A 24,768-nucleotide genomic window follows, 5' to 3' on the forward strand; every position below is an offset into this window, starting at 1 on the left:
CACTATTATCTGTGCTGGACATGGATCAAGTGTTCTCTATCTGCAGATTCAAACACTATTATCTGTGATGAACATGGATCAAGTGCTCTGTGTCTGCAGATTCAGACACTATTATCTGTGCTGGACATGGATCAGGTGCTCTGTCTGCAGATTCAGACACTAATGTCTGTCCTGAACATGGATCAAGTGCTCTGTGTCTGCAGATTCAAACACTATTGTCTGTCCTGAACATGGATCAAGTGCTCTGTGTCTGCAGATTCAGACACTAATGTCTGTGCTGAACATGGATCAAGTGCTCTGTCTGCAGATTCAGACACTATTATCCGTGCTGAACGTGGATCAAGTGCTCTGTGTCTGCAGATTCATACACTATTATCCGTGCTGAACATGGATCAAGTGCTCTGTGTCTGCAGATTCAGACACTATTATCTGTGCTGGACATGGATCAGGTGCTCTGTCTGCAGATTCAGACACTAATGTCTGTCCTGAACATGGATCAAGTGCTCTGTGTCTGCAGATTCAGACACTATTGTCTGTCCTGAACATGGATCAAGTGCTCTGTGTCTGCAGATTCAGACACTAATGTCTGTGCTGAACATGGATCAAGTGCTCTGTCTGCAGATTCAGACACTATTATCCGTGCTGAACGTGGATCAAGTGCTCTGTGTCTGCAGATTCAGACACTAATGTCTGTGCTGAACATGGATCAAGTGCTCTGTGTCTGCAGATTCAGACACTATTGTCTGTCCTGAACATGGATCAGGTGCTCTGTGTCTGCAGATTCAGACACTAATGTCTGTGCTGGACATGGATCAAGTGCTCTGTGTCTGCAGATTCAGACACTATTGTCTGTCCTGAACATGGATCAAGTGCTCTGTCTGCAGATTCATACACTATTATCCGTGCTGAACATGGATCAAGTGCTCTGTCTGCAGATTCAGACACTAATGTCTGTCCTGAACATGGATCAAGTGCTCTGTGTCTGCAGATTCAGACACTAATGTCTGTGCTGAACATGGATCAAGTGCTCTGTCTGCAGATTCAGACACTATTGTCTGTCCTGAACATGGATCAAGTGCTCTGTGTCTGCAGATTCAGACACTATTGTCTGTCCTGAACATGGATCAAGTGCTCTGTGTCTGCAGATTCAGACACTATTGTCTGTCCTGAACATGGATCAAGTGCTCTGTGTCTGCAGATTCAGACACTATTGTCTGTCCTGAACATGGATCAAGTGCTCTGTGTCTGCAGATTCAGACACTATTATCTGTGCTGGACATGGATCAGGTGCTCTGTGTCTGCAGATTCAGACACTAATGTCTGTGCTGAACATGGATCAAGTGCTCTGTGTCTGCAGATTCAGACACTATTGTCTGTCCTGAACATGGATCAAGTGCTCTGTGTCTGCAGATTCAGACACTATTGTCTGTCCTGAACATGGATCAAGTGCTCTGTGTCTGCAGATTCAGACACTATTGTCTGTCCTGAACATGGATCAAGTGCTCTGTGTCTGCAGATTCAGACACTATTGTCTGTCCTGAACATGGATCAAGTGCTCTGTGTCTGCAGATTCAGACACTATTATCTGTGCTGGACATGGATCAGGTGCTCTGTGTCTGCAGATTCAGACACTAATGTCTGTGCTGAACATGGATCAAGTGCTCTGTGTCTGCAGATTCAGACACTATTATCTGCACAGTGGTGTCGCCAAGTGGTTACAACATTTGCCGGTCACACTGAAGACATCGATACGCTCCTGATAGTGATTCCCCACATGAGTACAATTTGTAAGCCCGTTTCTTGTGTTCCCCATGGTTATATTGCTGGAATACTGCTGTAAGTAGCATAAACTGCACTCACTCACTCACTCACTCACTCACTGGCTCGCTCACTCACAATAACTGCCTCTGTCCAGCCAGATGGAGATGACTTCACTATGTTGAGTCCAAATCAAATCTTGTCTTGTGTTATCTGTTCCTCAATCCAGCCCCCCTGTGTCTGCTATCAGGAATGTCTGGACTCGTCAAACTCCACCTTTACAGCCTTGTATACTGCCTCCCCCATATATGTAATGTGAAACAACAGTCTCCTTTCAAAATCTGTTAAATTCAATACAGCATGATCATTTTATTCCCAGGAGGATTTTGACTTATTGATTTTGCTGCTGGTGTTAGTGTACAGGGCACACAGAACTGACATCACCCAGGAGACTGCACCATCATCACCCCCAATATGGAGAACAGGCGGGAAGTAGGGCTTGGCACCAGGGTAGTCCACCTTTCTGTTAAACTTGTCAAAGTCAACATGGAGAGGGATTGTTTAAGTGGATTCCATCATGTTTTATGATCTGTTCGACAACTATATTGATGATAAGATATGAACAAAGTGGAACATATGATTGAGATGAAGCATGACTGTCCCTGCAGGGCAGACATCACTCTGCCACACAGCTCCCACATCAATCAGCTGTAATGACAGTGGCAGATAGCCAACAAAAATAAAGCATATCACTGTTTTTGTTTTATTGTTTCAAACCTAATTGCAATTTGAAGCAATTAGCTTGGAGAATATTTCATCAAAGTAAAATGAATGGATAGCTGACCAACAAAACATCTTGTGAAGGACAACCAGTTCCAGGGATGGGCTACAGGTTCCCTGGAAATAACAGTCAGTCATGATAGAGTTAGAAAGGTGTTGTACGTAACTAGTTATTGGGACAGAGGAGGCAGAGTTACGATGGAGTTATGTAGTGTAAGGAAATGTTGTACGTAACTAGTTATTGGGACAGAGGAGGCAGAGTTACGATGGAGTTATGTAGAGTAAGGAAATGTTGTATGTAACTAGTTATTGGGACAGAGGAGGCAGAGTTACGATGGAGTTATGTAGAGTAAGGAAATGTTGTACGTAACTAGTTATTGGGACAGAGGAGGCAGAGTTACGATGGAGTTATGTAGAGTAAGGAAATGTTGTACGTAACTAGTTATTGGGACAGAGGAGGCAGAGTTACGATGGAGTTATGTAGAGTAAGGAAATGTTGTACGTAACTAGTTATTGGGACAGAGGAGGCAGAGTTACGATGGAGTTATGTAGAGTAAGGAAATGTTGTACGTAACTAGTTATTGGGACAGAGGAGACAGAGTTACGATGGAGTTATGTAGAGTAAGGAAATGTTGTACGTAACTAGTTATTGGGACAGAGTTACGATGGAGTTATGTAGAGTAAGGAAATGTTGTACGTAACTAGTTATTGGGAGAGAGGAGACAGAGTTACGATGGAGTTATGTAGAGTAAGGAAATGTTGTACGTAACTAGTTATTCGGACAGAGGAGACAGAGTTACGATGGAGTTATGTAGAGTAAGGAAATGTTGTACGTAACTAGTTATTGGGACAGAGGAGACAGAGTTACGATGGAGTTATGTAGTGTAAGGAAATGTTGTACGTAACTAGTTATTGGGACAGAGGAGACAGAGTTACGATGGAGTTATGTAGAGTAAGGAAATGTTGTACGTAACTAGTTATTGGGACAGAGGAGACAGAGTTACGATGGAGTTATGTAGAGTAAGGAAATGTTGTACGTAACTAGTTATTGGGACAGAGGAGACAGAGTTACGATGGAGGTATGTAGAATAAGGAAATGTTGTACGTAACTAGTTATTGGGACAGAGGAGACAGAGTTACGATGGAGTTATGTAGAGTAAGGAAATGTTGTACGTAACTAGTTATTGGGACAGAGGAGACAGAGTTACGATGGAGTTATGTAGAGTAAGGAAATGTTGTACGTAACTAGTTATTGGGACAGAGGAGGCAGAGTTACAATGGAGTTATGTAGAGTAAGGAAATGTTGTACGTAACTAGTTATTGGGACAGAGGGGACAGAGGAGACAGAGTTACGATGGAGTTATGTAGTGTAAGGAAATGTTGTATGTAACTAGTTATTGGGACAGAGGAGACAGAGTTACGATGGAGTTATGTAGAGTAAGGAAATGTTGTACGTAACTAGTTATTGGGACAGAGGAGACAGAGTTACGATGGAGTTATGTAGAGTAAGGAAATGTTGTACGTAACTAGTTATTGGGACAGAGGAGACAGAGTTACGATGGAGGTATGTAGAGTAAGGAAATGTTGTACGTAACTAGTTATTGGGACAGAGGAGACAGAGTTACGATGGAGGTATGTAGAGTAAGGAAATGTTGTACGTAACTAGTTATTGGGACAGAGGAGGCTGAGTTACAATGGAGTTATGTAGAGTAAGGAAATGTTGTACGTAACTAGTTATTGGGACAGAGGGGACAGAGGAGACAGAGTTACGATGGAGTTATGTAGAGTAAGGAAATGTTGTATGTAACTAGTTATTGGGACAGAGGAGGCAGAGTTACGATGGAGTTATGTAGAGTAAGGAAATGTTGTACGTAACTAGTTATTGGGACAGAGGAGGCAGAGTTACGATGGAGTTATGTAGAGTAAGGAAATGTTGTGCGTAACTAGTTATTGAGACAGAGGAGGCAGAGTTACGATGGAGTTATGTAGAGTAAGGAAATGTTGTACGTAACTAGTTATTGGGACAGAATAGGCAGAGTTACAATGGAGTTATGTAGAGTAAGGAAATGTTGTACGTAACTAGTTATTGGGACAGAGGAGACGATGGAGTAGGAAGTGTTTCCTTCCTAACACCACGTAAATTCCATAGTAACTCAGTCTCTTCTGTCCCAATCACTAGTAACATAAAACACTTCCTAACACTACATAACTCCATTGTAACTCAGTTTCCTCTGTCCCAATCACTAGTAACATAAAACACTTCCTAACACTACATAACTCCATTGTAACTCAGTTTCCTCTGTCCCAATCACTAGTAACATAAAACACTTCCTAACACTACATAACTCCATTGTAACTCAGTTTCCTCTGTCCCAATCACTAGTAACATAAAACACTTCCTAACACTACATAACTCCATTGTAACTCAGTTTCCTCTGTCCCAGTCACGAGTTACATAAAACACTTCCTCACTAGTTTTATGTAACTCGTGATTGGGACAGAGGAGACTTGAATTATGATGGAGTTATGTAGTGCTAGGAAGTGTTTTATGTAATTAGTGATTGGGACAGAGAAAACTTGAGTTATGATGGAGTTATGTAGTGTTAGGAATGGGGAAGGGTTGTAAGTAACTAGTGATTGGGACAGAGGAGTTATGATTGAGTTATGTAGTGTTAGTAAGGGTTGTAAGTAACTAGTGATTGGGACACAGGAGCTGCAATTGAGTTATGTCGTATTAGGAAGTGTTGTAAGTAACTAGTGATTTGGACACAGGAGCTGCGATTGAGTTATGTCGTTTTAGGAAGTGTTGTAAGTAACTAGTGATTGGGACAGAGGAGTTACAATTGAGTTATGTCGTGTTAGGAAGTGTTGTAAGTAACTAGTGATTGCGACAGAGGAAACTGAGTTATGATGGAGTTACTTAGTGTTAGGGATTACTCAGAGAAGCTGGTATTCTCTTTCTGGAAGTAATCACATCCTGACATCACTGTCAGTCATGGAGCAGACAAACTCGATCACATCCTGGCATCTCTGTCAGTCATGGAGCAGACAAACTCTGTCACATCCTGTCATCACTGTCAGTCATGGAGCTGACAAACTCTGTCACATCCTGACATCACTGTCAGTCATGGAACCAAGTTATATAATGAAAACAAGATGGTAACAGATGAGTGAGACAGTGACCTTTATGATGTGAGAATGGCTAAGGCATTGTAATGACATTGTAATGACATTGTACTGAGGGGGTATGACGTCTCAAACTGTAATACACTTGTTGCCATGGTTACTGACTGAGTTTTGGAAGGCTTATGACAACAGCCTTCCCCCAGTGTTTGTCTGTTATGATACTCTCAGTGTTCAATCTGGGCCCTTGTGCCATTCGCACACTGAAAGTTTATATGGTGCACTTTAAAAGTCCTGGCGGGCCATGAATAGATGCTGAAGAAATCCTGGTTTTATTTCTGTTATTCAGATTGTTGACAGCACCTGTATTGGATGTCAACTATTGTATATATAAGTGAACTCAAATGAGTAACTACTAAGTATTGTGTGTCTAAGTCACAGCAAGTTGACATGACCCACACTGTTCTAAAAGGCCCATATAACTGAGGATAAGAGGGCTGTGGGCCCATGTTTTCTTAAGGCTACAATGACCACTGTACTGTCAGACATGGTAGGACATCTTAGTGATATTTGTAAGCTGCTTACAGACACACGACATGTGTAGTCTGACAATCAGTGGTCCCTGTTAGGGACAGTATCCTGGCATCTGCTGAACGCGACATGACTGCCAGGTATGTTGGCAGATGGATTACAGGGATGCTTCAACAACTTCAGCTGGTCTGGACACACTTGTGCTTTATGAAACCTGTTTACCTTCCACTGCCACCATGCTGTTAAGAGTTGTCCGTATTTGTTGCCAGGCCCATTGGTAAACCAACCCCCACCAAACAACCCCAATTTGAATCGTTTCACAGTGCGATATATCTAGACAAGACTGGGCACTTCGGTGTACCCCATCTGTCTGCTTGCTGATTGCCACACTACCATCGCATGCAATCAATTAAAACTTCATCTAGCCATAATGATGAGTGACTGGCCTATCAATCATCACTTTTGACACCTACCAATGGTTTAGTGGTATTTCTACAAGCCGACTGAAAGCTGATTTTGACTGTCAACTAAACGATCTTGACACAAATGATGATGGCATTGGCAAGTGCTAACTGTGTATCAAGTGGCATCTGTTACAGAAGATTTCATGAACAAATAGCATCTCTTTTTCTCTCATAATTAGACTGCATTTTTCTGTTCTCAAAGAAAACATGTTGGAAGAATGGCTTTGACAATCAATGGCTCACCTGTATGGCCAACACAGGGTACAGGGTATACACAGACTGTATGGCTGACCTAGGGTACAGGGTATACACCGCCTATATGGCTGACCCAGGGTACTGGGTATACACAGCCTGTATGGCTGACACAGGGTAGAGGGTATACACAGCCTGTGTATGGCCGACACAGGGTACTGGGTATACACAGACTGTATGGCTGACACAGGGCATAGGGTATACACAGCCTATATGGCTGACACAGGGTACAGGGTATACACAGCCTGTATGGCTGACCCAGGGTACAGGGTATACACCGCCTATATGGCCGACACAGGGTACAGGGTATACACAGCCTGTGTATGGCCGACACAGGGTACAGGGTATACACAGCCTGTATGGCTGACCCAGGGTACAGGGTATACACAGCCTGTATGGCCGACACAGGGTACAGGGTATACACAGCCTGTATGGCCGACACAGGGTACAGGGTATACACAGCCTGTATGGCTGACCCAGGGTACAGGGTATACACAGCCTGTATGGCCGACACAGGGTACAGGGTATACACAGCCTGTATGGCCGACACAGGGTACAGGGTATACACAGCCTGTATGGCTGACACAGGGTACAAGGTATATGCAGACTTTATGGCTGACCTATGGTACAGAGTATACAGAACCTGTATGACCGACTCAGGGTACAGGGTATACACAGACTGTATGGCCGACACAGGGTACAGGGTATACACAGCCTATATGGCTGACCTATGGTACAGAGTATACAGAACCTGTATGGCCGACCCAGGGTACAAGGAACACAGAGCAGGTATGTCCAACCCAGGTTAAACTATACATAAGCATTTGTATATATGATTGATATGACCTAGTTTGTATTTATGGTGGCACAAGCGATGTCCATCTCCCCTTTCTATGACCCTGCTGGCAAATAAAGGGGCATATTGTCCCACTGTACAATGTGTGTAGCCCTGCGTGAGCTGTAGATTTTCATCTAGATCAGCAATAGGTCTGTGCCAAACACTGACATTTTCCTCTCAGTGAGTTTTCATGCTTCCAGCTGATGGGAATAGTAGTGAGGAATTTGTATCTCGCTTGATGATCATGATAACATGTTTTGTAAATTTGTGATTACAATTGTTAGCTGGAAGTCCTACACTGCCTGGAGGAGAAAGGGAGAGTTAGGCCTTGGTGTGCACAGCAGTAAACATATCTCACTGTATCTTGTAATATATACCTCATTTGCTTTACCTGCCTCAGGTGTGGAGAATAATAATGCCATTGTCCTGGGTCAGTCGTTAGGAGGGCTTTGGGAGATGCAAGGTAGATACTGCAGCTTTCACAAAACTCTCACACCACTCACACCTCTCAACCACTCACACCACTCTCATAGCTTTCACAGTTCACACAGCTCAAACAAGTCTTCCAGCTCACTTAACTCACACAAGTCTTCCAGTCCACACAACTCATTCAAGTCTTCTAGCTCACACAACTCACACAAGTCTTCCAGCTCACACAACTCACACAAGTCTTCCAGCTCATCTATATGTTGTCTTCTTCACTATGTTCATATACAGTCAAAATAAACTTCTCAGTCTCAGTGTATTTCATTACACTCCACCACTGAGTCTAACAAAACGTAGTAGAAGGTCGCGTCAGGTAACCTTTGAGAGACCAAATTGACCGTCCTATCAAATGCAGGGTTAAATAGATTTAACCAATCAGACAACTGCTACTATTTAGGGACCGGAGGGACTTTCAAAATATTCAGGTCACTGAAACAGATCTCTACACAAACAAAAATCTGCACAGTTATTTGACCTGTAGTATGTACGCTTTGGGGTTTCTGTTGACATGGTTACCATTAGCTAATATTTCCGCAAGATAACATCCTTGACTATTGCCAAAAACACCATTTTCAGCGACTGTTTACTCGCCGTTGCCATGGTTGTACATATGGCGTGTGCATCACCCGGAAGCGAGCGTAGGCTAAATAGCACTCGGGGTTGTTCGGGTACAAACCTTTTCGAGATGAAAAGTTCAAAAGGTATGTGCAAATGTGCACTTTCGCCATTTGGTAAGCTGTGTTCTGATTGGTCAATCTCAAAGGTTACCTGACGCGACCTCCTATAAGGTTTTGTTAGACTCAGTAGTGGAGTGTAGCGAAAAGTACTGAGGATAAGTTTACTGAGACTGTGTTCATATAGAACCAACCCAGAGAGATGCTGAAGATCAGACAGTGACTGCATGGGGAAGGAAATTCTGATCTGGGTACCTGAATCATATTGGTCATACATGACCACATTCTGATCTTATCCTCTTTCACACGTGTTAATCCCAGCACTCCTGAGTCTTGAACTGTAATAACCAAAATTCACCTATAAAGATGTCAATACGACCATGTACAGACTGTGTGTGAAAACTTAACCATTGGGGATGGAGCAAGTACAGCTTGGCCCATTCTGCATCACACTGTCCTCAGTGTTGTATATTTTTTGTATGCTGTAAATCACGAAATTTGTGCATCATGATATTTTTGTATATGGTGACCTACAGATGTATGTACGTCATGATATTTTTATTCCCCTGGCATGTAATGCATGCCTTTTACTATATACAGGTTTTGTCATTTCTTATTTCCTTGTTTTCCATGGAAACATTTCGGACATAGTCTCAAAAGTGAGAGGTGGGTTTCGTTTCTGGAGCAGAACTCAAGAACTTCCCAATATCTGTCAGTAATGCGTGGCACACCTTAAAGCATGTGAAGTTGTGCCTTTTGCTATTTACAGGTATTTGTGATTTATTATTTTCTCAGTTTCCATGGAAACGTTTTGGACTTAGTCTTAAAATGGAGGGATGGGCTTCGTTACTGGCGCACAACTCAAACACCGTTTTTTATTTCTCTGCAAAGCTTGGTAGATATACCAATAGGAACCTACAGTGGTGCCTTTTGCTATTTACAGGTTTTTGTGATTTATTATTTTCTCGGTTTTCATGGAAAAGTTGCGGAATTAGTCTCAAAATGGAGATATGGGCGTTGTTTACGAAGCACAACTCGAAAACCGTTCAATAATTTTCTGCAAAACTTGGCAGATATACCAATTAGACCCCAAAGTGGTGCCTTTTGCTATTTACAGGAATTTGTGATTTCTTATTTTCTCGATTTCCATGGACACGTTTTGGACTTAGTCTCAAAAGTGAGAGGTGTGTTTCGTTTCCGGAGCAAAACTCAAAAACTTATTATCTGTTAGTAAAACTTGGTATATATATGTGGCAGACCCCAGAGTGGTGCCTTTTCCATGACACGGATTCGGACCAAGTCTAAATAGGAAGGGATGGACTTTGTTTCCAGAGCGCAACTCGAAAACCATTAGATATCTTTCAACAGATCTTGGCAGATATATGAGACAGATCTTGAAGTGGTGCCTTTTGCTGTTAACAGGTGTATGGCATTTATATTTTTCATAATTTCCATGGTAAACTATTCAAACTTAGTCTCAAAATCATCAAGTAACCTTCATATGATTTGTCCTTTCAATTATGTGGGGGCCGGGGAGAGGGGATATCTTCTGATGACTCTTGTTTATTTAGACTTGCCTAATTCTCAAAAACAGATTGCAGCTGAAAGTTCTGTCTAATGTAAATACAGTCACATATTTGGAGGTTGCCGCTAGTTTTGAACTGAGCTCAGTAGAGGACTTCCATGTGTATGCAATCAATGATGTTTTCCTAAATGCAACACACATTGCATAGACCAGAAAATCTTAAAACAGTTCAGATGGATCAAATTAATCGAATGCCTCTGTTAAATTGTGACATTGTTAAAGCTGTTGATCTCTGGATAAGTGTGATGAAATCTATCCATGAGTTTGTGTATGCCAAAATTAAGTGATTCTCAGTATGTTTCAGATTGTAACTGCTGTTTCTTTGCATTAGGGAGAAGACAGTGATGAATCAACACCCTTTTACACTTGTTCAAAGGTGACATCAGACAAGATGGAACTCCTCATCTTGGCAACGCTGGTCCTTGCAAGATCTAGCTGCTATGGAGATGAAATGGCATCACACCTGTTGCTCTTGGATCAGCTGCCAGAAGGAATCAGTGCCAACAATCAGCTGCCCCTTGTCATCAGAACCAACTACAGTGTAAGTAACTCACTCACTCACTCTGCTAGCACCTGTCAATGAACATTCAAGCAACAATCTTTAAGGTCACATATACTCTAATAGGGTACAAATACAAAATCACTCACTGAGATCGTTATAAATGAAACCCCGTCATTAAAAATGCTCATGTCGATCTTTAATTACCTTAAATCGACCTTTTTGTCAACAGTGCACAATTCTCAGCCACAAACGAAATTTCAACCAGTCAGAGCGGCGCATCTCCGTGACGTAATAGTAGGTATAGAAATGAGGGTCTGTGCAGTATTCATCTACCTTTCAGGGGTTAAACTATTTCGTTTACAGGTTTCTACAAACCTGAAATCGCAAAAGCTCTTGAGAAAAATGAAAGCTATATGTTCTCACAATCTACTATCATTTAGTTTTGTCTCCTGCTTTGCCTTGTTTTCGAGTTACAACCCTTGTTTTCATAGACGATTCTGTCAAAATCACTTTGTGTCGCAAGGTTGTTATCCGTGTTTGGTGGTATAAACCTACACGTTATTTGTCATCATTCACTTGATGCTCAGTTAATGAATTTATAACAGATATAATTAGTGGTAACGCCACTTAGATTACCCGACAAAGGCCCCCATTTGGTATTTTTTTTGTCTGGATCGATCAAAGGATTAACCAATAACCAATTAATTAGTTTTATGGGGATTCAAATGGGGGATTTGTCAAAAAGTAGTGTCTATGTATGTACATTTACTAATCTATACTCAATACACTCTGTCGTGTCTGCATCTGTGTGAAACAACACCCTTCTTTCAAGGGATTAACCGCCAATACATTGATTGATTGCTTATTATTGGCTAACTGAATAACTTTTTAAAAAGAATGACGCGCATTATGCAATTAGTTGCCAGGTGTGCTATCTTGGGTAGCCAATGAAACTATACAGCACTGTGAAAAACCTGAAACGATACATCACGTTTTCGTATATTAGACTGTGAAAAGACACATCACTTGGGAAATGAATTATATATCACTTGTTTTTGTGGATATTGATCGATACATTCCTCAAAGAAGGTAATAGCCTGACATTGCTCCTATAACTTTAATTTTACTATTTGCATTTTTGTTTTTAATAAGTTGTCTTAGTTTCAACAGAATCATTGTTTTTGTCGTGAAGTGTAGTGATGCAGACTCCATACACTAGGGCGTGCGTGCGAATTATGATTCATATAGGCAAACTATGAAATGTCTACATATTACATTCCTATTATACATTCGCAGGTCGCTTCTTTTTAGTAAGTTTCAAAATGCATACAAGCATGATTATAAAGTAATTAGGATTATGAGACCAAGTATAAAGATGTATATTGACAAGTGTCTACATACTGGTGAGTGAACATTACAAACCATGAAAATTTAGCAAGTGAAGAAGTTTCTCGTGCAGTATTTTCATTTCGACCCCGACCTCGCTTATGTTATGTTACAGGTTGCGTCATGCAAACTCCTTTTGGTAATAATTCAAATACATATTTATATAGTTTTGATTTTCTAACGTAACGAGAACAAACCATAATCTCATTAATTCAAATGGATTTGACTTCTCGATTTTCAAAAATGGCGACGCCCTGTCTTGGGATGAAAGCTATTTAAGTTTGTTTTCACCGTCTAACAAAAGCAAAATTACTTTCTACTGGTAGTAAAATATGTATTTTATTGATGGACAGTAGGATTTTGTACGACATTGCTTATAACATAACAATTTCACTCGTGGAAGTGAGGTGGAGGTCAGTATAACATTGCTTGCAATATAAATGTCACTTCGACCCCCACCTTGCTTCCTTGGAAGAAGTCCTTATGTTAAAAGTTGTGTCATGCAAAATCCTTTTGGCCATGATTCAAATGCATATTTAACTACCAGTAAAAAGTAGTTTTGATTTTCTAACTTGATGAGAACAAATCATAATCTCAATAATTCTAACAGACTTTAGACCGGCTCCATGTCTGAGGATGAATGCTATTTAAGTTAGTTTTCACCGACTTACAAAATCAAAATTACTTTCTACTGGTAGTAAAATATGTATTTTATTGATGGACATTAGGATTTTATATGACATTGCTTATAACATAACAATTTCACTCTTGGACTCGGTCAATTTAAGGAGTCAATATAATATTACTTACGATAATATTGTCACTTCGACAACAACCTCATTTCCGAGGAAGAAAGTGTTATATCCATGCAAAATCCTTTTTGTCAGCAATGTGTAGTAAGCAGTCTTGATTTTATAAATTCGATGACACTTGAAATCCATTTTCTATCGTGGAAGCGTTGTAGGGGGCGACCATCCGATTTAGTGTATACCACAGGCTTCCACAAAGCTCACTTCGCACACACTAACAACCAATTTATGCTCAAACTACGGGGTCCGGTGAAAATATGTGCATAGTGACACCATCACCCGACCCCAAGGAACAATTGACGGTAGCACAACAATTGGGCATGTCTTTGGTGACGTTGAGAAATCAGCAAAATTACGAGATTCCAACACATTTTCTGTACATGTAACTGGAAATCATTCCTTCTATGACGTCACTGTATGGCTCTGGCAACAGAGTTGCGTAACCTGTCTGCTGTTTCGTTTGCGGGCGAGAGAGAAGCAGACGGCTTTATAGCAACTTTTGAGCGCTTGGTATTAATTAACCACAAGTTTTTTTTTAAGAAATGGTGTTTCGTTTATGACTAACCAAAAGTCTTTCATATGCAGTGATAAAAAAGAGTACCCAAAAATTGAGTTTAGTGGTCCTTTGATGCATAACGCTTTCTCTGATCTCACAACAGGAAATGTCACACAATATGAGAGTGCTTTATGCTTTCTCTGGTTCAAGTCTCACACCAGGAAATGTCACACAATGTGTGAATGCTTTATGCTTTCTCTGGTTCAGGTCTCACACCAGGAAATGACACATAACACATCAGTGCCTTATGCCGTCTCTCAGCCAAATCCCACGTGCACAACCACCCACCCCTCCATTCAGCCAAATCTCACGTAGACAACCACCCACCTCTCCAAATTCCATGTACACAACCACCCACCAGTCATGTGCGTCAAGTTTCACATACACAACCACCCATCATGTGCTACTTCTACAAAGAAAGAAAGCTGAGTTAGTGGGGAAGCATGCCATCCATCCTCAACTTGCCAAGGCAGACAGTTGTCATCTTGCAGGCTATGGACAGACCTCTACAGCCTGCAAGTTGCAACAGTAATTGCCAAGCAACAGACTTTTCACATAATCGGAAACTTCCAGCAATACAAGATTCATGACAAGGAAATGGTTGGTTTTAAATCCATACAATACCTAACGAGAAGTGAAGCAAATTCAAAGATTACATGAACTCATTTATTGGAGCTGACATGACCATATTCTTTCTCATCAGCCAAGTGTTCGTGTGTTTATTGTACTGCTGCTTGGAGTGTACATTGAGGACATTGAGGCTGAGGTGTTGTCACCTTCTCACAGCTACGGCTTCCTGTCAATAATACCACAGAGTCGTTAATCTTGAAGTCTCGTGGTGCTGTGACGCGAACTGTCAGGACTGACCGCTGGTAGTAGGTATCATGTCCGTCCTGTAATCTTCTACAATGGTGCTAGGTGCGAGAGTAACACATTCTCCCATCTCTGATTAGATCTGCGCCTTGTGCAATGGCTGTCCGCCCATCCTGGCCTCGTTAGGACTCACTAATTGCAGACAAGTAAAGGTCATCGTGTTGCTCAGCCAGCTTGCCTCACTATATTTCACTGTGATGAATCGGGGAGTAAATTGGCTGCAACAGTAATGTGTATCGATGGAAGATTGTTTTCTGGTTTGTCAATTTAGAAGCCACTTCAGAAAGTTATGGTCCTGAAATTGCAAATTAAGAAGAAGCTAACTGCAATCTGAATATGTATTCACAAAGTTTCTTTTTCTGGTTTTTATAAATGTTGTCATTGATACATTTTAATGAGAAAACAGATACAAAGTTTCAATGTGATCATCTATGTGATTTTATGGTACTGTACATCACAGACCAAAGTGAAGACAGACAGCTCCTTGCCTCATAGCATTTTTTTGTCACTGGTGTGTGTGTGTGCATGCAGTATGTATTTATAAGCATCTATGCATGCATGTTTGTGTGTGAGAGTGTGCATGTGTGCATGAGTATGTTTGTTGATATGTTTGTGTGTGTGTGCATGTGTGCATGAGTATGTTTGTTTGTCGATATGTTTGTGTGTGCATGGATGTATATGCATGTGTATAAGTGTGTCTCTTTGTTGGTATGTGTGTGCATAGATGCGGGGTGTGTGGGTGTTAGCCTGAGACTGAGGGTGTGTAGTATATGTACGCGCACGCACGCACGCACACACCAACGCACACACAGACATGCCTGCAAACACACACACACAAAACCAAGTATACAGTGTTTGCAGTTGGGAAAAAGCTTTGCTGTCCTGAAACATGTAGTCCTTGGAATCATGTCAGAGTGGAGACAATGTTACTTTACCGTAACATGCCAATGAGGGAATTAATTATCAGGGTATTAAAATGCACTCTGTACTGTCCGTCTGTATGCGCATGCATTAATCCGTGTACTTTCATCTTTTCTGGAGCAGAACTTCAAGACCGTTCACTATTTCTTCACCAAATTTAACAACAAGCTCAACTTCACACTGAACTTGATGGGTGTGCTCGTGATTGAGTGAGTGAGTGAGTGAGTGAATCAGTGAGTGAGTGAGTGTATGTATGTATGTATGTATGTATGTATGTATGTATGTATGTATGTATGTATGTATGTATGTATGTATGTATGTATGTATGTATGTATGTACAGTCGGACCCCGTTTACTCGGACACTACATATCCGGAAACCCCGCCTTCTGGACCCGGACGGCGAATTTTCAAACCATTCTTATAGATTTCCATTGAAAAATGATCCAATTATCTGGACGGGGAGATATGTGCAACGTGCATATGTATGTGTCACATCACTATCGTTTACCGCACAACAAGGTGATTTCACTTTTAAACAATCAGAAGGCATTTGATGTGAATTGATTAATTAGCCATCAAAACACTAGTAGGATTAAGGTAAACAACACTGTAATTGCACTGTATATAACACTTCTAAATCGACCCCTACCATCTGTCTTCCTGCAGACAGCATAAGTTCAATGCGATGTCATATGTTTTAGGGCGTTTGAAATTAAAGAAAAAGAATATGCATTTGGCAAAATGGAGACTTTTTGTCATCGATTTCAACTAACTTACCACCTGAAGCTCCATGCGCTTCATGTCTATGCACGAGACAACTTGACAAATGGTAACCTGCATTCCGCCTTCCATGTATTATCGGTACACTTATATGATGATTCGCTGTTATTACCCGATGACAATAAATGATGAGACAGGGAACGTCGCTTAAGATCTGAACCAGTTTATTGCCTGTGAATGACCAAGATTACAACACAATAACGTTGTATGTCTGACATAGTCGGAGGGTGACATGGTAGTCGTATCTATATAATATGAATACGTAGGCAATAAATAATACAATTATAGGTATAAGATTAGAATGTAATAATTATGCTATAATTTTATGGTTGATAAAACATATATGACGTCATGCATTAGCGCTTCATGTTCGATATTTACAACTGATGTGACGTGACGCTTGAGCGATCTGTCAGAATAATATAAATTTGATGATTTGGTATACTGTAGATCTAAAATCATAATGATTTATCATTCACACACTGTCTTACGTGCAATGCTAGTGTTTGAAGTTAGTAAGTGATCTGCTAGAGTAAGTTTATATTACACGGTCGCAATTAATTACTAACTTAACAAAATGTTATTACTATTTTTATGATAATAATATATGCATACTAGCAAAGATATAAATGTAGAAAGAATAGATGTAGAGGGGTTGCCTACTTGTGAATGACCAAGATTACAACACAATAACATGTTGTACATCCGACATAATTGGATGGTGACAGGGATGTGTCACACGTCACAGGCATAGAACACACGTGATTTGGTGGGAAGCCAAATACGGGTGGCACGTACAGCTTTCTTCATGTGGACAGTTGAGAAGCAGCCATCTGGTGAAATGAAAGGGAAATAGAAGACTGTCGGCGATGTATGTATGTATGTATGTATGTATGTATGAGTGTATGACTGTATGTGCATGTATGTATGTGGTCTGGAGACCAAACATATGGATGGATCACACAAACACACCATGTTTCATGGGTCACCGAGAAGCATGCTTCTTCACGTGCCGGCAGACCATGTGGTCAAGAGTTGACACTGACAAATCGACCAGTATTGTGGAGAGAAATGTTCGAGTTAGGTGACTGTTTGTCACGATTGTATTAGCTTGTCAAGGTAGGATGCAGCTACATAGTTAAATAGAATTAGAACAGATAGTTCTTCAAATTAAAAGTAGCTCATATGTAGCTGTAACAGAGCAGCAATCTTGGAATACTAATAGATAGTATAGATAATAGAATTTAAAGTTTCATATTAAGTTTTTTTCCCATTATAAGTGATTCATGTTTAGTTCCTCATGTTTGTTGGTTAGGTTATTTTATCCATTTATAGCCAAGAGAATCACGTTTTGTTACCCAAATAGTACACTACGACACATAACTTTTCAATTCCAATGCGCACCAGTATGTGTGTGTGTGTGTGCGTGTGCGTGTGCGTGTGTATGTATGTATGTATGTATGTATGTATGTATGTATGTATGTATGTATGTATGTATGTATGTATGTATGCATGTATGTATGTATGTATGTATGAGTGTATGACTGTATGTGTGCATTTATATAACTGTGGATGTTCTTATGAGCTATGCCCCGATATGCCCTTTTTAGTGACATACATCCTTAATATGCCTTGTTTGGAAAACTGAGACTAGAGCAACTAAATAAGAGAGTGAGAAAGTTGTGAGAGGAGAGCTGATACATAAGAAAGTTAGATAGTTGTGAGAGGAAAGCTGTTAAATAAGAGGGTCAGAAAGTTATGAGAGGAGAGCTGCTAAATAGGAGAGTGAGAAAGTTGTGAGAAGAGAGCTGCTGAATAAGATAGTCAGAAAGTTGTGAGAGGAGAGCTGCTAAATAGGAGAGTGAGGAAGTTGTGAGAAGAGAGCTGCTAAGTAAAAGAATGAGAAAGTTGTGAGAGGAGAGTGAGAAAGTTGTGAGAGGAGAGTTGCTAAATAGGAGCGTGAGAAAGTTGTGAGAGGAGAGCTGCTAAATAAGATGGTCAGAAAGTTGTGGGAGGAGAGCTGCTAAATAGGAGAGTGAGAAAGTTGTGAGAGGAGAGCTGCTAAATAGGAGAGTGAGAAAGTTGTGAGAAGAGAGTTGCTAAATAAGATAGTCAGAAAGTTGTGAGAGGAGGGCTGTTAAATAAAAAAATGAGAAAGTTGTGAGAGGAGAGCTGCTAAATAGGAGAGTGAGAAAGTTGTGAGAGGAGAGCTGCTGAATAAGATAGTCAGAAATTGTTAGAGAAGAGCTGCTAAATATGAAAGTGATGATAATAGAACTGAACTGTGAAAGGCAGTGAGAAAGAGCTGAACGGTTCCCCTCAGTTCCCACAGTGTATCGACAGGCTATGCTGCCTGAGTGACTTTCACACCCTACTGTTGTGTTGTTGCACTAGTCGATGCTCCAAACACCCTACTGTTGTGTTCTTGCACTAGTCGATGCTCCAAACGCCCTACTGTTGTGTTGTTGCACTAGTCGATGCTCCAAACACCCTACTGTTGTGTTGTTGCACTAGCCGATGCTCCAAACACCCTACTGTTGTGTTGTTGCACTAGTTGATGCTCCAAACACCCTACTGTTGTGTTGTTGCACTAGTTGATGCTCCAAACACCCTACTGTTGTGTTGTTGCACTAGCCGATGCTCCAAACACCCTACTGTTGTGTTGTTGCACTAGTTGATGCTCCAAACACCCTACTGTTGTGTTGTTGCACTAGCCGATGCTCCAAACACCCTACTGTTGTGTTGTTGCACTAGTTGATGCTCCAAACACCCTACTGTTGTGTTGTTGCACTAGCCGATGCTCCAAACACCCTACTGTTGTGTTGTTGCACTAGTTGATGCTCCAAACACCCTACTGTTGTGTTGTTGCACTAGTTGATGCTCCAAACACCCTACTGTTGTGTTGTTGCACTAGCCGATGCTCCAAACACCCTACTGTTGTGTTGTTGCACTAGTTGATGCTCCAAACACCCTACTGTTGTGTTGTTGCACTAGCCGATGCTCCAAACACCCTACTGTTGTGTTGTTGCACTAGTTGATGCTCCAAACACCCTACTGTTGTGTTGTTGCACTAGTTGATGCTCCAAACACCCTACTGTTGTGTTGTTGCACTAGCCGATGCTCCAAACACCCTACTGTTGTGTTGTTGCACTAGTTGATGCTCCAAACACCCTACTGTTGTGTTGTTGCACTAGCCGATGCTCCAAACACCCTACTGTTGTGTTGTTGCACTAGTCGATGCTTCAAACACCCTACTGTTGTGTTGTTGCACTAGCCGATGCTCCAAACACCCTACTGTTGTGTTCTTGCACTAGTTGATGCTCCAAACACCCTACTGTTGTGTTGTTGCACTAGTTGATGCTCCAAACACCCTACTGTTGTGTTTTTGCACTAGCCGATGCTCCAAACACCCTACTGTTGTGTTGTTGCACTAGTCGATGCTCCAAACACCCTACTGTTGTGTTGTTGCACTAGTTGATGCTCCAAACACCCTACTGTTGTGTTGTTGCACTAGTTGATGCTCCAAACACCCTACTGTTGTGTTGTTGCACTAGCCGATGCTCCAAACACCCTACTGTTGTGTTGTTGCACTAGCCGATGCTCCAAACACCCTACTGTTGTGTTGTTGCACTAGCCGATGCTCCAAACACCCTACTGTTGTGTTGTTGCACTAGTTGATGCTCCAAACACCCTACTGTTGTGTTGTTGCACTAGCCGATGCTCCAAACACCCTACTGTTGTGTTGTTGCACTAGCCGATGCTCCAAACACCCTACTGTTGTGTTGTTGCACTAGTCGATGCTCCAAACACCCTACTGTTGTGTTGTTGCACTAGTCGATGCTCCAAACACCCTACTGTTGTGTTGTTGCACTAGTTGATGCTCCAAACACCCTACTGTTGTGTTGTTGCACTAGCCGATGCTCCAAACCAGCACATTATGTGAACAAGTCAATGCTCAGAGCTCAACCACCTCCTCATGGATACACCTCAGGGTTGTTTTCCACAAGCTTGCTTCTGGTCACCATAATAATGTGAAAACACACTAATGAATCCTCTTGAGGACATGGGGGTTAGCTACATCACAAACACTTTTTCACCTACAGTCGATGTGGCTGCTGGACTCACTCATTCACTCACTCACTCACTCACTCACTCACTCACTCACTCACTCACTCACTGAATCTGATCATGTTGAATACAGACACAAACTTGGTAGGAAGTTGAAGATCAGGACTCATCTGCATGTTTTATTTGTTTTGTCTTTGGTCTTAGGTTGTTCTTTGGTTTTCAGATATAATTTGTATTTTACAGGGTTTTGTCAAGTTCGAAGAATCTGATGATTTCCGAGTGGTCCTGAATGTGACAGCGCCATCTTTGCAAGATGCATACAGTGTCCAGGCAGACCTAGTACCTCATCGCAATGCACTGTTACTGCAAGTGGTATGTAGAAAGTGTCACACGACACCATGTCTCATTAAGTAGCAACATGACAATACCTGACTCCGTGTCACATGACAATCCATGATAATATGTCACAAGACAATATATGACACTGTGTGACATGATAATTCATGACACTATGTCACATGAGGATGCATGATACTGTGTCTAATTATGACACTGTCATAAGACAATGTATGACACTGTGTAGAATGACACTGTCACATTACAATACATGAAACTATGTCACACGATGATACATCACAGTATATCACATTACACTGCAGTACCTATCACTTTGGCACATGTCAGCATATGTCACTGTTTCATGTGCCAATCTATGACAATATGTGACTTAAAGTCCCATCCCTTTGACATAATACACAGATGGACTGTCACACAGATGGGTTCAAGTGCAGATGGACTGTCACACAGATCATACTATGTCACATGACATGACATCACAATCAGATGGCAGGAGTCTTTGCTAACAGTGGAACCAGTTCACCTTGATTCTCCTTGATTTCTGTGCACGATGTCCATCATTCATGGATTTCACTGATGTGGTTAAGTCTGAGACCTGCTTTGCTACATGCTGTTCTTGCACATCCAGCCTAACTAGCTAGGACATATCTGCAGTAGTGTTGAATGGAAACTCAATCCACCCTTTACCATTGTGATAACTGCAGAACTTGACAAACAATTCAACTTTTTGGGGTGATAAATAAAATCTCACCCATGTGTTTTCATATATGTCAACACTTGTAAGTAACATTTAAAACTTGCTTGGCCAGCCTCAGTTTATAAAGGTTTTCCTAACGATCAGAAAAGACAGTAGAGTTAGGTTATCCATGGACAAGGCACATGTTTTTCTGTAGTTCCATGATAGTTGTGCTGTTTCAGTATAAGAAGAGTGCCCCGGCTGGGTTCAGTCTGCTGTGGTTGTTTGTCGGGATCGCAGCAGCGACTTTCCTTGTCTTCGTGTGTGCTGCCATCTACGCTGTGTGCTGGATCAGTTCAGAGCAGTGCATGTATGATCTGGCAGAAAGGAAGAGCTATGCCAGCAGCAGCCAGCCTGGAATCTACCGCTCCCGCAACAGCATGCAGATGGCGCTGCAGCAGGGGGACATGGCATTGCTGGCTGAGGAGGCAGACAACATACACAATGACGACACACTGAAACGAGTTCCAGAGATGCCAGAGGAGGAGGAAGCAGAGGCCATTGAAATGGTAGATAGCAGGATATGTCTCTTAATGATAGACAACAGAACATGTCTTCTAATGGTAGACAATAGAACATGTATTATTATGGTAGACAGCAGAATATGTCTCCCAAATGTAGTCAGTAGAACATGTATAGTAATGGTATACCACACTCTGCAACATCCTACCATCCCCATCATGAGCTAAACCAGACTCTACAACAGCCTACCACCCCACCTTGAGCTGTACCAGACTACAACATCCCAACACCCACCCCTTAAGCTGAACCATACTCTACTACATCCCAACACCCCCATCATGAGCTGTAACCAGACTCTACACCATCCTAACACACCCACCTTGAGTTGAACCAGACTCTACACTGTCCTAACACCCCACCATGAGCTGAACCAGACTCTACACCATCCTAACACACCCACCTTGAGCTGAACCAGACTCTACAATACCCCAACATCCCCCACCATGAGCTGTACCAGACTCTATGACATCCTGACACACCCATCTTGAGCTGAACCAGACTCTACTCTGCCCTTTCTGTGTTTCAGGAGGAGTTGAGAAACAAAGACAAATGTGAAGATTTTACTGACCGAACCGATGAAGCATCTGTCAACATCACTGAGAAGAATCTGGCAAAGAGCCGCTACCACACCCAGAGTAAGACCATTCACAAAGATCTCATAAAGAAGGGCAAGAGGAAGCGATTCAGGCGTGGCAAGCCCCACAGTGAGACATATGACACAGTGATGGAGTACCCAGAGAACTCATCTGAGGGATCAGGGGCTTCTGAACCTGATGGGGAGGACAAAGAGGAGGAGGGGAAAGGAAGGCATGAAGCTCGTGAGCATTACGTCATGAAACCAGGCCGAGAAATGACCACCTTCCATCCTAAACTAATTCGTTCTGCTGCATCTGACCAAAATCATCGAGATAGCGAGCACCCCCAGCATCACGCCCTCGTACCACCCCAAACAGCTGGTGCCACCCCCGGGGATGAGGCAACCAGACCAGATTCTACAGACCCAGACGATCTGACAGACCCCAACTACTCCCCATTCCTGGTACAAGCAGATGTCCACCAGATCGGTCTGGCCTCTGAGATTCTCCGCAACCCCACTGACAAGAGAAACACGGGGAACCCTGGCCATGTCAAGGCAGGTGTGGCTCCTGTGCCTATACCAGTGAAAGTTCCTCAGAGGAAGGTAGCTTTCTCAGATGATGAGAGGAATGATCCCAAGTCCTGTCATGAAGCACTAGAGATATTTCAGGAGGTATGTTCCATATAAGTTGATTGGTTGGGGAGCTGCTGGATGTATGCCAGGAGGTATGTTCTATTTGTGTTGTGTTGGTTGGGGAGTAGCTGGAGGTATTTTCTATTTGTGTTGTGTTGGTTGGGGAGTAGCTGGAGATATGCCAGGAGGTATGTTCTATTTGTGTTGTGTTGGTTGGGGAGTAGCTGGAGATATGCCAGGGCCCCGTTTCACAAAACTCTCGTAAGGCTAAGGTCTCGTAACTTTTCTCATAGCCTTTGCACTTCCTATGTTATGGTATGCCAGGTACAAATGCTACGAGAAAAGTTACGAGACCTTAGCCTTACGAGAGTTTTGTGAAATGAGGCCCTGGGGGTATGTTCTGTTTGTGTTGTGTTGGTTGGGGAGTAGCTGGAGATATGCCAGGAGGTATGTTCTATTTGTGTTGTGTTGGTTGGGGATTAACTGGAGATATGCCAGGAGGTATGTTCTATTTGTGTTGTGTTGGTTGGGGATTAACTGGAGATATGTCAGGAGGTATGTTCTATTTGTGTTGTGTTGGTTGTACACTTCAGAGTAACTGAAGAATGGCCACTGGGTTTAGAGGTTTCAGTGTGACAACTATGTAACAATGTAATCTGTGGATCAGTGAGATATATACATACTTACAGATGTGATCAGTAGGAAGTATTCACACTCACAGATGTATTCAGTGGGAAGTATTCACACTCACTCATGAAATCAGTGAGAGATATTCACACTGACAGATGAAATAAGTGGGATGTATTCACACTCACAGATGTAATCAGTGGGATGTATTCACCCTCACTCATGTAATCAGTGGGACATATTCACACTCAGATGTAATCAGTGGAATGTATTCACACTCACCAATGTATTTACACTCACCAGTGTATTCACACTCACAGATGTAATCAGTGGGATGTATTCACACTCACCAATGTATTCACACTCACAGATGAAATCAGTGGTATGTATTCACACTTGCGGATGTATTCAGTGGAATGTATTCACACTCATGTAATCAGTGGGAGATATTCACACTCACAGATGAGATCAGTGGGATGTATTCACACTCATGTAATCAGTGGGAGATATTCACACTCACAGATGAAATCAGTGGGATGTATTCACACTCATGTAATCAGTGGGAGATATTCACACTCACAGATGAAATCAGTGGTATGTATTCACACTCATGTAATCAGTGGGAGATATTCACACTCACAGATGAAATCAGTGGGATGTATTCACACTCATGTAATCAATGGGAGATATTCACACTCACACATGAAATCAGTGGGATGTATTCACACTCATGAAATCAATGGGAGATATTCACACCCACAGATGAAATCAGTGGGATGTATTCACACTCATGAAATCAATGGGAGATATTCACACCCACAGATGAAATCAGTGGGATATATTCACGCTCATGAAATCAATGGGAGATATTCACACTCACAGATGAAATCAATGGGAGATATTCACACTGACAGATGAAATAAGTGGGA

At 41.8% G+C, this 24,768-nt stretch overlaps 1 protein-coding gene across 2 annotated transcripts in view; it reads left to right on the forward strand.

The window, feature by feature from the left end:
* Positions 1–24,768, forward strand: part of LOC137281993 (uncharacterized) — a 77,112-nt gene that overhangs the window by 2,694 nt on the left and 49,650 nt on the right. Inside the window, exons 2-5 of one of the 2 annotated variants that reach the window (XM_067813749.1) lie at positions 10,868–11,032; positions 20,631–20,759; positions 21,663–21,989; positions 22,529–23,251. In XM_067813749.1, coding sequence (XP_067669850.1) covers positions 10,868–11,032; positions 20,631–20,759; positions 21,663–21,989; positions 22,529–23,251 — 1,344 coding nt within the window. Of the gene's footprint in view, positions 1–10,829; positions 11,033–20,630; positions 20,760–21,662; positions 21,990–22,528; positions 23,252–24,768 lie in introns of both variants that reach the window. The other variant, XM_067813750.1, reaches the window with a different exon arrangement.

Source organism: Haliotis asinina, chromosome 4 (assembly GCF_037392515.1).
Source record: "Haliotis asinina isolate JCU_RB_2024 chromosome 4, JCU_Hal_asi_v2, whole genome shotgun sequence".
Taxonomy (NCBI): domain Eukaryota; kingdom Metazoa; phylum Mollusca; class Gastropoda; order Lepetellida; family Haliotidae; genus Haliotis; species Haliotis asinina.